At 35.4% G+C, this 15,123-nt stretch overlaps 1 protein-coding gene across 2 annotated transcripts; it reads right to left on the bottom strand.

The window, feature by feature from the left end:
• Positions 1 to 103: 103 nt before the first annotated feature.
• On the bottom strand, positions 104 to 12,398 carry LOC101737874 (transmembrane and ubiquitin-like domain-containing protein 1). 2 transcript variants are annotated; one of them, XM_012694231.4, is made up of 9 exons: positions 12,244 to 12,398; positions 11,044 to 11,228; positions 9,462 to 9,533; positions 8,406 to 8,543; positions 7,413 to 7,568; positions 6,719 to 6,953; positions 4,312 to 4,465; positions 2,815 to 2,951; positions 104 to 1,855 (listed from the first exon to the last, which is right to left on the bottom strand). In XM_012694231.4, the coding sequence occupies exons 1-9, from the start codon at positions 12,288 to 12,290 to the stop codon at positions 1,708 to 1,710; spliced, it is 1,272 nt and encodes a 423-aa protein (XP_012549685.2). In that variant the 5' UTR covers positions 12,291 to 12,398; the 3' UTR covers positions 104 to 1,707. The 2 variants fall into 2 exon arrangements, with proteins under 2 accessions (XP_012549685.2, XP_012549687.2); XM_012694233.4 differs by lacking the exon at positions 12,244 to 12,398 and having other exon boundaries at positions 9,458 to 9,533; positions 11,044 to 11,122.
• Between the last annotated feature and the right edge of the window lie 2,725 nt (positions 12,399 to 15,123).

The following is a 15,123-nucleotide window of genomic DNA, read 5'->3' as shown; positions in this document are numbered from 1 at the left end:
TCGTGTATTATGCGAAATGTCGCATAAAGCAAACAAACAGCCTTCATCCCTCGACATGTTCTGTATTCTACAATAAATACATTCATCAAATAAAATAGCAATATCTCAATAGACCTTATATTTTCTTTGAAACTTAAAAGTAATTAACAATAAAAATATTAACATATAAAACTCGTGGCAATATGATTGTATTTAAAGAAAACCACAAACCCAAGTTAGATACTAAACTGAAAACTTCGAAATTAATAACATACTTAGGGTCTAAATAAATTACAAAACAAAAATAATTTTCTAATGAGGTGCTTTTTTTACATAAACATTAATATTTACATTTTTAGAGAAAATATACTGTCTCCTATGCCAAAATGCACCAAAAACAATGAAAATGTCGAATTTATGATACAACTAGTAATTCAGACATCAACAGCATTAAATCTCGACCTACTTATAAGGCGGACGGTCCTAAATCGTTGAACAATAGAAATTTGTCTTTAGGATAATATTAAAATTTTTTACGCAAAAAAAAAAATTAAGTGTTTTGTTATATCTCAATGTCCTATAATAGTAGTATATTCCTATATTTATAAAATAATTAAGTTTAAAAAAAGGTTACAAAATAAATAATTAAAAAAGTCTTAAATTACAAATTACTACAATTAGTATTAAAGATCTAGAAAGCGATATCATTAAGCATTACAATACACTCATATTCAGACTCAGAAATGTATCTCAATAATTTACAATTTAAATTGTCTTTGTACATTATTATAAAAGTGTAACATTAACATAATTAATTATTGGACTAGGCTAGATTGGAACAGATAGATTAATAAGCTAGTTTAGTTAAAACAATGAGTTTAATAATTATTGTATTTCGTTTCGCCCAGAGTTGCTAATATTTCACCGAAAGTATCAAGGAATTCAGAAAAATTCAGTTAAAAAGACACCAGAACAGAAAATACTATATCATATACACTGTTTCATTAAAAAATTTGAGGTCATATAAACAATGAGTTTCATTTTAGAATAGTTCTCGGATAACAAAATATATTTATATTAGTCATTCCATTTTACACTGAACAGCCAAATCACTTAGATTATCCGTTTTAAGTCACATTTAATACAAGAAAATATATTTTTTTCATTCACTTTTAACAATGAAAGAAGTGTTAAACAAAACAAAAATATAAAAAAAACAATACCTAGGGGAAAAGTATGGCAACAGGTCGTTGAATTTATTTGGAAACTTAAAGTGTAGTAACAGAAATATGCAGTAGGTAGATTTATAAAATTATTTTACGATTAAACAGTGATAAGTATCAGTATACTGCTAACATTTTAATGCCGAAATTAAAATTTCTAATGACTATAGGCCCAAATGAACCTGCCGTTTCCCCCATTACATACAAACTTCAATTTATAACACAGAGATAAAATAAAATCATACTACCACAACAATATACATGTGCCTCTAATGGAAAAAGGGTGAATTCGTAAGAGAGAAATGTGAAAAAAATCATTCAAACAGTGAGAACACATTAAACTAAAATTAGATGTAGATTTGACTGAACGATTGTGCCGTCACTTTTGATTATTTTAATACTTATTTTCACTTATGAGCGAAATAGGATGTTCATGATTTTCCAACAGAGGCACAGATTAAAAAATCTGTACATCGATAAAGATAATGTTACCTGCTCAAACAATTCAGTTGTTCGTCGTTGGCGGCTGGTGTCGTCGGTCGAACTGGAATGTGTCGGAGAGATAGAGGCCGAATATGGCAACACTGTAGAACACCGTCAGACCGAACAATGCTACACTAGCACTTGCGGTGAACATGTTTGAGTACTCACACCTGTTTACAAATGTATTAATCAATCTCTATTGTTGCATAAAAAACCAACTAATTCTTATATCGAACCTATGGGGACATTTGTAATTAAGTATGGTATGTTGTGTAATTAAAGAACGAGAAGCTTTTGTAATTGAATATATTCCAAGAAAATCAAGAAATTATTAATGCATATTAGTAAAAAAAGACGAGACGAGAGACGGGAAAGCTTTTATTCAATACGATTATGGTTCCGACCTCATGTGGTGTAATGGCATACACATTACCATGTCTATGATCTTAGATAATCTTTTAACACGAAGGCCCCGAGTTTTCTCAACCGTCCAGGCAATAAAAAAGACCCAATTTACTTCATATCAAGCGGAGCAGCTTTGCAAATACTTCGACCAATAATACATCTTTACAAAGCTATAGTATTGTAAAGTTTATTGGAATATGGTATAGTTTCAATAATCTCTTTCCCACTCGCTCTATGGTTTGTTCTTAAAAAAAAGAATTTCCCGTGTATCAATTATTTTTATTGCTTAGATGGGTGGACGAGCTCACAGCCCACCTGGTGTTAATCGGTTACCGGAGCCCATAGACTTCTACGACTTAAATGTGCCACCCTCCTTGAGATATAAGTTCTAAGGTCTCAAGTATAGTTACAACGGCTGCTTCACCCTTCAAACTGAAAAGCAATACTGCTTCACGACAGAAATAGGCGGGGTGGTTTGTGGGTTTGAATTTTATTACACGATGTTATTCGTTCACCGTGGAAGTCAATCGTGAACATTTGTTAAGTACGTATTTCATTAGAAAAACTGGTACCCGCCTGCGGGATTCGAACACCGGTTCATCGCTACATACGAATGCACCGGACGATCCTTTAGGCCACGACGACTACAACCGCACAACTATTTCATTAAACAAGATGTCCATACTACATTAAGATCCTATATGCAGAGGAATAATTGACTCACCTAAAGAACCATACAACGGTGAGGGCGACAGAGACAAACGTCATCAGAATGTTTTCTAAATCCCAAGACCTCTCGGGCTGCGGCCTCTCCGTGATCAGCTCGTGCGTGGCCGCCGCGCTGCTCTCCTCAGCCGCACCCTGTGGTGGTGTACCATCCGTTAGGACGATATAACGTTGCTTTGGTTCGGCAACAAACCAATTTAGAAATTAGTTTTTTTTATTGCGCTGATGATGGACGAGCTCAGGGCTCACCTGGTGTTAAGTGGTTTCTGGAGCCCATAGACATCTACAACGTAAATGCGCCACCCACCATGAGATATAAGTTCTAAGGTCTCAAGTATAGTTACAACGGCTGCCCCACCCTTCAAACCGAAACGCATTACTGCTTCACGGCAGAAAATAAAACTAAAAAAATTAGGCAGTGTTCGATGTATGACATACAATCTCACCACTATCTCTGTGGATATCCCAGTTTCAAAGGTAGGTCAGTAGTTATACAACTGCGACCCCGATCTCTTGGCTCAAAGCGGGTGGCGATAGCCGCGTTGTGATGTCTATGGGCTCCAGTAACCTCTTACAAATCAGGTAGGCAGGGAGCTATTTCACCATATATAAGTTGACGTACTTTTTACTCGCTTAATTTAATTCCATTAACATCGGGACCTTCATCCTCTGCACCGTCTCCATTACATGAAGTAGGATGGTCAACAAAAATAATCCATTAGAATAAACACCCATTAACTTTCAAAATATTTCAAAGAACAATTAAAAGACTATTTGAGACAAGAACAGTGTGTTCAGTGCGAGTTTTGTAACGTTCTCGATGGCGTAAAAGTTAACTCGAATTTTTATGGAGTTGGAATGTTTGCGTACGTTTGCCGCCAGGGGCGCTGTATAACAATTTAGTTAACTTTTACACATGGAGGGTAGAAGTAAGGAGAACCGTCTCTGTGTGTGAAAAATGTCCGTTCAAATCTGCTAAATAAGGGTGGCGCTACAGTAGCAACCGGGTAAATTTTAAAAAAGCCGCTGAAAGTTATAAGAAATAAAAAAGGACGAACGAACTGTAAGCACTACAAAATCACATAAAGTATTTTATTTAAAGCTGATAAGAAAATGCAATCGATGTCTCCACGTTTTACCACAGCAACAATTTTAGGTTATATTGACGAAATTAGTTTGGACTACGTAAACATGTGAGGTCATGTATCACTAACTACTTTAGTCATTAAATATATAAAATTTCCTAACTCAGAATACTTCAATTAGTTAACAACTGCTCAATTCATATCATACCCTATACGCTAGCGCCATTCTCGAGGATTTTTGAACTGTTGTTTAGTACTGAAAGTGGGACACTTTTTCAAGCTTCTCCCATAGTGAGACGGTTCTCCTTACCTCTACCCTCCATACTTTTACACTATCGAGAAGGTTAAAAAACTCGCACTAAGCACACAGAATCTCGTGGCCTGGTGAGGTGTGACGTCTGTCCGCTCACCGGCCCCGCTCGCTTGGGATGCACGAGGCAGTGCACGACGGCGCGGTCGTGCAGCCCGCACGCCTGCAGCGTGGCCGCGTCGTCCGCCAGCACGCGCCCGTTGAATATCAGACGTATCCGGCACTCGGAAGACAGCTCCGTTGAGAAATGACGTCTGAAATGTTTTATTATCAAACATTTATATACGTATTGCGTACATATTATTATATAAAATATACTTTAAATGTGGCAGTATCTTTGTTTGTGTCCTTCTTTATGTTGAAATCAAGCGAAGAATTGACACTTTTTTTTAAATTATAGATAGGGAAACTGTTCTTTTATCTTGACAAATATTAAGTGACACTTTAGAAAAAATAAATGACACTTTCCCTTGACCACACAGACGAAGCCGCGGGTTAACAAGTAGTAATATATTTCTTAGAAATATATAAAGAGGGTAATGATGAAATCTGTGTTTCTCAAATGCATGAAATCATCACCAAGACATACCTAGTCAGGTCATAAGTATTGTCACACAGTAAAAACTTTTCTTTTAGAATGCTGGCCACAAAAGTTTATTGAATTCGAATTTCGAATTGTTCATGAAAATAAAAATGTATACTTTTAGAATTTTACTCATTTTTAAATATGGAGTGGACGCTTAAAGAAGACCGTGATGCAGTTATTGCATTGTATCGTTGCGGTTACGCGCCAATTCAAATTTTTAACATACTGAAAAATTTGAATATAACCAAAAAGATTCGTTTATCGTACCATCAAACGACACAATGAAGACTCTAGTGTAGATGACAGGTCAAGAAGTGGTCGGCCTCGGTCTGTTAGGACTCCAGCAGTGATAAAAGCTGTGAAGGCGCGAATTCAAAGAAATCCCAAACGTAAGCAGAAACTGTTGGCCCTTCGGACGGGGTTAAGCAGAACCACGGTGAAAAGGGTGTTAACTGAAGACTTAGGGCTTCGGGCATATCGAAGAAAAACAGGACATCGTTTGAATGCTCGTCTAATGGACCTGAGACTGAAGAGATGCCGCGCTTTGTTGAAGCGGTACGCGGGAAAAAAATATCGGGAAATTCATTTTTCGGATGAAAAAATTTTTACCGTAGAAGAGAGCTACAACAAACAAAATGATAAGGTGTACGCACACAGTAGTGAAGAAGCGAGCAACCGTATTCCGCGTGTCCAACGAGGTCATTTTCCATCCTCGCTCATGGTATGGTTGGGAGTTTCTTATTGGGGCTTAACAGAGGTACATTTTTGTGAGAAAGGTGTAAAAACGAATGCAGTTGTGTATCAAAATACAGTCCTGACGAACCTTGTGGAAACTGTTTCTCATACCATGTTCAATAACAGGCACTGGGTATTCCAACAAGATTCGGTGCCAGCTCATAGAGCGAAGAGCACACAAGACTGGCTGGCGGCGCGTGAAATCGACTTCATCTGGCACGAAGACTGGCCCTCCTCCAGTCCAGATTTGAATCCGTTAGATTACAAGATATGGCAACACTTGGAGGAAAAGGCGTGCTCAAAGCCTCATCCCAATTTGGAGTCACTCAAGACATCCTTGATTAAGGCAGCCGCCGATATTGACATGGACCTCGTTCGTGCTGCGATAGACGACTGGCCGGGCAGATTGAAGGCCTGCATTCAAAATCACGGAGGTCATTTTGAATAAACTTTAGTGTCATAAGAATCTATGTTTTGTTAAGTTCATTTTGGTATATGAATGGTTACATAATGAATAAACTTGTTTCAATTATTTTACATTAAACATGTGACAGAATTTATGACCTGACTAGGTATATTGGAAGAAGACATTTCATAGGCGATGCTTGATATTTTATTAATTAAATAAAAATCGTGAGGCATGAATCATGTTCAGATTTGAAATGCTATGGAAGGGCACGGCTTAGCTACGGTATTCCGTAGCTTTGCCATAGATTAATATCAGGTAATAATAAATTTTTCCTATTTGAATGCGGTAACTTTCTCAATTTCATGTATTTTAATCTTTTTTGTGCGCAACTCTTATTCGTTTTTTATATAAAATAGCAAACATAGTTTTTTATATAAAAAAGCAAACATAATAGAGTAACGAAGGAGTAAATTCCTTAGTCTAGTAGAGTAATTACTTTTTATATCAGCAATCTGCCAGTTGTGTAGGGGCGTCAATATCGGTTAAGTCGTTACGGAAATCAGCCGGAATAGAGATTTTTTCTTTAACTTTTTGTTCAATAAATACATTTTATACCTTCGTATGCATTTAGTAAAAATACTATTATTATTATATTAAAATGTGTCAATTTCATCCTACTGTATGGATTAAGCACGATTGGAACATATTATAACGTATATATTATTGGAACATAGTACCGGAAAAGCACAATAATTACACACTAATAACGGTACTCACAACTTAAAATCTTTTAACAGTTCATCAAGGTTTCCGTCAACTTCCTTCAGGGTGTCGTTTAGGTACTTCAGTTTTATCAGGATTCTTTTTGTCTCGTCTCGTTCCGGGAGTGCGGGAGTGTCTGCATTTTGGACTAATGTGTTCACATCGTCCGATGCATTCTCTACATCGGTAGACGAAGCGCCGTCTTTCGAACTGTCATTTTTCATTTCACTGTCCCCTTGTGCTGCGTCTACTGTATAAATAAATAAATAAATATATATATATATATTTTTTTTATTTTTTATTTCTTAATTAGAACTACCGAATCACTTAGTTATATAAGATAAAGTTAACTGCCCCACAAGCAAAAAGTGTTTCTTTTTAAATACTTAGATGGGTGAGCGAGCTTACAGCCTAACTGGTGTTAGGTAGTTACTGGAGCCCATAGACATCTACAACGTAAATGCGCCACCCACCAAATGAGATACAAGTTCTAAGGTCTCAGTATAGTTACAACGGCTGCCCCACCCTTCAAACCGAAACGCATTACTGCTTCACGGCAGAAATAGGCGGGGCGGTGGTACCTACCCGTGCGGACTCACAAGAGGCCCTGCTACCTGTGTTATGTGGTCGCGATCCTCAGCAGTGAGGGAACGATATAGATAGATAGAATACAATAAGGCGAAAAGTAATAACTGGAAGTTTCACATACCCGGTGCTCTCGTAAAGAGATCACATCCCGAAGTGACATCAGCCTCCATTGCGCTAACTATGCTGTCCATTTCCCTGATTTGTGCATTCCCGGCTGCTTCCTGTACGTCACTCTCGTCCTGTGTCGATTCTGGATTGCTTTGCGCGTTTGTTGGAGCTGTGTTAAGGTTTAAGAAAATTTTATAAAATTTACAAGAGATTATACTGACCTTTTACTTAATGTAGGAATATTTATTTTTACTATTATATAAATTTCACGGCGCCTTTGAAAATGGACAGTATATAAACAAGGGCAGTTTCTATGCACGAAATTAAAATGTTTAAAACTTTCTTATTTCTGAACAGGTTTCATTTATTTAATTATATTTATATAGTTTTATCTTTATATTAAAAAAGTTCAAAAAAAATTCAAAAATTCAACTACAAAGATACATGTTTTGAGTTAAGTACTCAAAATTAGATCTCTTACAGCTACAGAAAAGGAGATAAACTGGAAACGCCGAGGTGAACGTAAATTAAAATTTGGTTTTGTTTACGAGGCAATAATGATATTGTTATTTATTGCTTAAGTCGATGTACGAGTCCATGGCCATCCGGTCGCTGTCAAATGACTATCTTAGTTCATAGTACATCCAAGACTCAAATACCTTGCCACCAAACTTGAGACATGCAAGTATGATTATTGTAGAGTCGTTAATCTAAAAATATAAAAATAATGTAGAGTCGGCAAGGCGTCAGGGTATTAGGGTATTTAACACTAGTAATTCTTCGCCTTCAAAGACCTTCACCATTTATTTGTTTTACATGAAAAAGAAAGAAAATCACTAGGCACAAAACAGAAAAAACCTTCAATTTTCGACATCAAAGCAAATGTCAGTGACAATGTTGACACATCATCGAATTCATAGTAATTAATTGCATTGTAATAACGGCTGTTATATTGTTCAATGCAGAGGACAGGTATAATGGTATTCAAATTAAAAAAAAAACTCACAGTCCATTCTCCTGTAAAAGTGTAAACGGTTGTTATCAAGCATTGCCATATCGGCATCCACTATGCTGTCCATCTCCTGCAGGGGAATGACCCTGGAAGTTTCACTGGGAGTCTCTTGGACTTCTGATCTGCTTGTGCCTGAATTATGATAAATAATGTATTTTAATCTTTGTCAAAAAAAAAACTTACCTATAGAATGTTTTTACAACAAGGACATGTTCTATGTTATAAATAATTTTTAACTTAACAGCAAATATCAATAATACAAAATTGGCGTTCTTGTGATTAGTGATTAGTGAAAATTCGTGTTCGTAAATCTCGTAAATCTTCACTCGTGTTAGGACCTCTCGTTTTCACTGGAGGTAGGACCTCTTGTGAATCCGCACGGGTAGGTACCACCATCCTGCCTATTCCTGCCGTGAAGCAGTAATGCGTTTCGGTTTGTAGGATGGGGCAGCCGTTGCAACTATACTGAGACCTTAGAACTCATACCTCAAGCTGGGTGGCGGCATTTACATTGTAGATGTCTATGAACTTTGGTAACCAATTAATACCCGGTGGGCTGTGAGTTTGTGCACCCATATATGCAATAAGTGAAAAATCGGCAGTGCAATTAATTGTAGGATGATGTGACAATTAATATGATAAACATAAGTATAACTAAGGCTTCTTGTTTCATTGGCATGTAACATGAAATGCGTTATTGGTTTTTATGTATTTGGGACTGTGTTACAAACATCTTGTTATGTCAACCAAGCATGTCTACCGGCTTAATGCGTAGTGTTCAAATATCCAGGAAATGGGTCTCTACAAAAAACTATACCTATCAAACAGTGCATAGATTAATACATACAAAAGATTGATTAGCTTATTTTTGGATTTCTTTTTTAATTAATTATGTGTTTGAAAGTAGAGCAGATTGAAAGTTCATAAAAAACGAAAGCTATTTTTGTATAAAAACCATTTTATGACTATTCCAATAGAATAGTTTATACCACTGTCTAATGTGTATATGATTCATTAATTTATTGTTTTAAATGTTGCCAACTTACAAACCTGCAGCATCAGCATTGGATTCTTGGCTAGTATTTGTAAGTACTTGTTGATTCACTAGTGCCAGTCGCGATCCTAAAAAAAATTAAAATAAGTTTTTTTTTTAGATACATATCTTTAAACTGAAAGTACTGCTTCTTTTCTACAGATTGTCTTTACTATTAGGATTATAAAAGTTTTATTCCGTAGAGCTTGGTTATAAATACAAAAGTACTTCTTTTTATTATATTATGTTTTCACTTGATTACAGGAAATGTTACAAAAATAAACAAATGAACTATATTGATATAGCAGGTGAATTGCTTATAATTAATTTTTCAAAAGAACTATATTTTGAAAATTTGTCAATATAAAAAAATAATCCTACTCAGTGTTGTAAATTTGTAACAATTTCTACAAACTATTCCTTCTAAATACACAATGAAATGTAGGAAACATCCTTTCTAATAGTATTTTGAACATGATATGGTACAATCATATATTACTCACTATGTTGTACTGGATTGAAATTTATGTACCTACCCATCTAATATTATTTATAATTATATTCTGCGCTCATAAGGGTTTGAAAAAAAATATAGTACTGGATTGAAATCTGCAGCTATGTACTGTATTATACCTATATTTACAACATTATATAGACCTAGTAGCGAATTTTCAAAATTTAAAATTCTAAAAATCCCTCCTTAGCTAGAGACTAATTACACTAGTTTACAGTTATTATCCGCCCACTCAAATCTATACCAGTACTTCCGCGACTTTTTAGGTTCTAAAATTACCAATTTAAAAATTTTTTAACCTCCAATTATTTTTTTAAAGAATCATACGTAATAGCTTGGCTTTGGTGCTGCATTACTTGTTTAAGAGATATTTATTGTTTAACTCAATTAAAATGTTGCGTGGACAACATATATTTACAAAAAAGAAAAGGCATACAGTAGAATCGATGCAAAGTTACCGCCCGATTAGCCTCTAGCCCCTAGTAAATTTTTTTCTCTAAGCCCATCATTTTTGTGCGTACTGTGACATTGGCAAAATGAATGACAAAGGCGCTGGAGCCAAATAAATTCTTTATAAAAAAAACCTCTGGGTCTGCAGAGGAACTTCGGTTCTCTCTGTATTTTGTAATGTATGTTCCATGGAGAGTGCTCTGAGGAATTATTTAAGATGATACCATCATCTCGATTTTACCATCGCACCGCCTAGCACCAGAGTAGAGTTCATCCATACTAACTGAAGTCACTACGCTCATCCATAGTGCGTTTCCAGAGATATTTTTTGCCACGTACCACCTGGTTTTGGAATGAGCTCTTCTCTACAGTGTTCCTCATGCGTTATGACATGTCCTTCTTCAAACGAGGCTTGTGGAGAGTATTTAACTGTAAGCAGCGGCTTGGCTCTATCCCTGGCATTGCTGACATCCATGAGCGACAGTAACCGCTCACCATCAGGTAAACCCTATGCAATGCCTACACGGGGAATAAAAAATAATAACTGCATAATTTTAGCTAAGGCTTCTAACATATGGTCATCATTTTAGATAAGAAATAAAAAAATTAAACAAGCACTACTTAACAACACTTACTGGGTCGAATGCTAATTGCCACAGGACTGTTTGGACGTGATCGCAGGACTAGTACAGTTCCGTATCTATCAGGTCTTGCATTGGTTGACCACCAAGCCAATATTCCCACAATAACTGTCAAGACCACCCCCATGAACTGCACTACTTCATCACCAAACCCATCTATCAGGGTCATCTTGTGCAAACTGCAAAATATCGAAATATCTTGAAAAGGTGATCAAGTTAATTCTATTTCATTACTCAGTTTTTAATACATGTTGATTTACCGTTTTATTACAATTACCAAAAATTGAATCACTCAAAAAATTGAATTACAATCACTCTTAATCTTAGAGAGGAAGAAATTAAACCTGATTTTATTAAATTTAGATGGAAGTAGATTTGGATACACTTACAGTAAAAACATAATTTAAAAAAATATATCACACTTTTTAAATAGTAGCTTTCATGTTTTTTTGAAGTAATGTTGCAAATTTTCAGTATAAAAAGTTAACTATTGTCATTGTTCAGCCTATAAACTATTTAAAACATAACAATTTTTTGCAGGGTGAAAGAAAAAAACAACTTTCACACTCATTAATATTCAAAAATTATATATTTAGAGATTCTTAACAAAAGTTGAACAAGTTTCAAGATTTACTTTCTAGAATTCTCAGTTTGTCAAGTACTATTTTATGTGTTTAATGCACTGCTACATACTGGAAAATTTCATTGAATAGCAATTTCAGGAAACTAATTAACACTACTTTTATAGTTTAATCTCCTTATTATTTCATAGATTTAGTTAACTTTCTTTGTGAATAGTATTGTTTTTTTTAAATTAATGAATAGGTTTGCATATTTCTCAATTGACAAATGAATATTCTTGATATAGTAGGTAGGTAAACAGCAATAATATCAGTGAGCAAAAACATAAAATCCAACATTCCTGAGTTTACAGACTTTCTAGATCCAGCGAGACAAGGTCAAATCATAAAGCAACTGATCATTGCCTCAGGGCTGTTTTATCTTTGTACACACCAAAGTTTTGAGACAAAACGCAGTACCTTAAATCACTGTAGTCTTTGATTCGTTTCAATATTTTTTTACTTGGACTCTGACTAAATGTAGTTTATAGCATACGCAATGTTACATCCTTGATAAAAAACATCACTGTTTTGAAGTTATTTGTTTAGTTTCTTGGCATTAAACATTACGTACGGTATTGTCACCAAATGAAGAGTCAAATAAATTTTTACACAAAACATTAATCTAAATTCGCAGGAAAACAATCAAACCAGTGTATTATCTATGACGGTCCATTTTAACATTTTAACTATGAATTTTATGATGTGTGATGTGTAGATGTATCGATATATTTGGATCAAAAATCGATATTTTGAGTGATATTTAAATTTTAGTTCTTTCTTTAAAGTTCCTATGTCAGTTATGAGTTATAAGCTATAACGTTACGCTATAGGAACATACTTAACGTCGATTTTTAAAAATATTTTTTAGTTTTTCATGGTTACTTTTAGATAAATTACATATTTATAATGTAAATATTAATTTTCAACATCGATTTTGTTTGAAGTTTTTATGGCCTGGAACTCGACACCTTTTAGCCAAGTCTTAAATTTTCTTCTATATTAGATTTTCTCACAATATGATAAATGATATGAAATGAGTGGAAATGGGATGAAATATAGTTTCAGTAAAATGGTGGTGGTTTATTGAGCTTTTTTTTAGTGGACATTGGAAGTTTAACCTGAAAAGCTTCGTCTAGACAAATTTTATCATATTTGTTCACTTTTACAGATGCTGAACAGTTATTAAATCGTCATTACACAATTCAACCCAAAAAAACAATAAAGGAACAAAATAAAACAGAACTGCACTCCTCACATTCCCAGCAAAATATTTTCAATTCGGAAAATAGGGACAAAACAGAAATTACAAACCATCTAACGCCTGTTCACCAATGACCTCCTGCCGGCCACGCAAATGCGCGCAAACATTCGTGCATTGTAGAAATGTTTGCGCGCATGTGAAGGGCCGTCAGACATTCATTCGCAAACTTAGCGGCTGTGCAAATGGGTTCGGTACTCAATTTGCGAACCCGTTTGCGCTTCCTCCTACACTTGTTTACGAATGTCTCACGAATTTCTCCTCCTTTTTAATTCGTCAATAGAACATTGAAGAGAAAAAGAGTTTTGAATTCTTTCCCGGACATCATTAACAGACATGCTGTTTTTATGGGATTTCTTTTGATGAAGATACGCTACACAGTAGACGTCACGACCTATGAAAATAGCGAAACGTCCGTTGCCTTCGCAATCGTGGGCGCAACAGCTTGGATAACCGTGAATGCAGCGAAAACTTTGCATAATCATTTGCAAAGTCGTCCTACACTTGTGGGTTTGCGTATTCGTGCGAATGTGAGTGACCGGTATTAAATTTACAAATTTGCTTCATTGCCTGTTGTTGAGGTCTATTTTGAATTAGTTCGGGTAGTTAATATCAAACTGCCTTTTGCGCCGTGAATTAGTCATGCATTTCGATTTAAAGGGACAGCTTTTTTACAATATAATTCAATATGTTTCTAAGTGAATGGCAGCATGCACGTTGTTATGTCTATCGATTCTGGAAACTATTTAATAATTAGGTGTGTCATGAGCTCACAATTAGAAATGCTTCACTTTATAGATAATACACATATTATAGATATAGTGAGAAATTTTTTTCGGAAAAATTCTTATTTATCGTGCTCTCTCATATAGATTCAGTAGGTACACATCTTAGAGCCGTAGGGGTAAGTCGCATCAGCAGACCAATATAATAGTTTGGGGATAAAATGTCTTCACGTTTTTTAAGAAAATTCACAACATTTTTTTGTATAATTTATTTACATTTAACTAAAGTATGTAGCTACCATTTTGTTCGATAACTTTTTGCCTTCTTGTAGGTAGGGACATGATCCCATTGATATATAAATTTTAGGGCTTCTGATCAAAATACCGCGACAATTGGTTTTGGCAGTTCTCTCGTGATGTTAACCTAACAATGCCTAAAGAATTCTAAAGAGACCAAAACAGGTGGAAATTTGAAGCGTACTCCCCCGAAACACCCCAGACCGGCTATAGAACTCCCCAGATGAGTGGTCACACATTGGAATAAATTGTTTCTGATCTTTCAAGTAACTGGCAAAAAACGTTAAGAGGCACCTGTTGAACCCAAATGCCGGCTTCCGCAATACTAATATATGTCATTCATTGTCAACAAGATCAAAGGCCTTTTTAAAATAAAAGTAGGCAGCATCCACTTGAACCGCTCTGTCCATGTGTTGGAGAACAAAGTTAGAAAAGTTGATATTATTGGTGACAGTCGACCGGCCAGCGCGGAAGCCATGCTGCGCGTTATTATGTAGGGTGATATTTAGGTTATTATTTGGCGATTAATCAAACTCTCAAAAACTTTCGCAAATACCGACAAAATAGCAATAGGCCTATCCTTGGGAACTGGCGTTACTCTCGATCATAGATTATACACTTAATATATCTCGATAGTTTCCATACTGAAGGATATTATTATGTCATTTCTTGTATAGACAAGTTGTACAAATAGAGCAAGGGGGCTCGTCAAAAGCCGACACACAGTCACTAACTAAGAATACAGGTATACCATCAGGCCCTGGAGAGGATGAAACTTTCAGTTGACGCACCACTTGATGTAAATCTTTAAAAGTGATGCTATTCATTGAAATACTCACATTTTTCAGAGGGGTTTCATCTGAACTGGCGTTTGAAGAACTAGCGCACTCTCCTGAAAGACTGAACTAAAGTTGTTAGCAAAAATATCTTTAGCATCACCACTATCTACTATTTTACCATAATGAGTGCAAATACCTATTGACGAACGATACGTCCATTGATTCCGAATATGGGTCCAGAATACTGCGGTCTCCCGAGTAATATTAGATCCAATTCTCCTTATATAGGTACTCTCGGTTTGCAAGAGAAATTACCTCTTTAACTCAGGTTCTATAGTACTGAGACAGCTGTTTATTGAATTCAAGGCCATTAATCTTGAATTTAACGTTAT

Source organism: Bombyx mori, chromosome 6 (genome assembly GCF_030269925.1).
Source record: "Bombyx mori chromosome 6, ASM3026992v2".
NCBI classification, from domain to species: domain Eukaryota; kingdom Metazoa; phylum Arthropoda; class Insecta; order Lepidoptera; family Bombycidae; genus Bombyx; species Bombyx mori.
The sequence above is the reverse complement of the archived record's forward strand: the minus strand, read 5'-3'. Positions and strand labels throughout refer to the sequence as shown.

Bases quoted from the DNA above. Each gene is read 5' to 3' on its own strand.
- LOC101737874 (XM_012694231.4), bottom strand. From the start codon at position 12,290: ATGTTTTGTGTAAAAATTTATTTGACTCTTCATTTGGTGACAATACC. The intron at 11,229-12,243 runs GTACGTAATGTT...GATATTTTGCAG, and splicing joins CTTCATTTGGTGACAATACC to TTTGCACAAGATGACCCTGA. The intron at 2,952-4,311 runs GTGAGCGGACAG...ACACCACCACAG, and splicing joins ATCCCAAGCGAGCGGGGCCG to GGTGCGGCTGAGGAGAGCAG.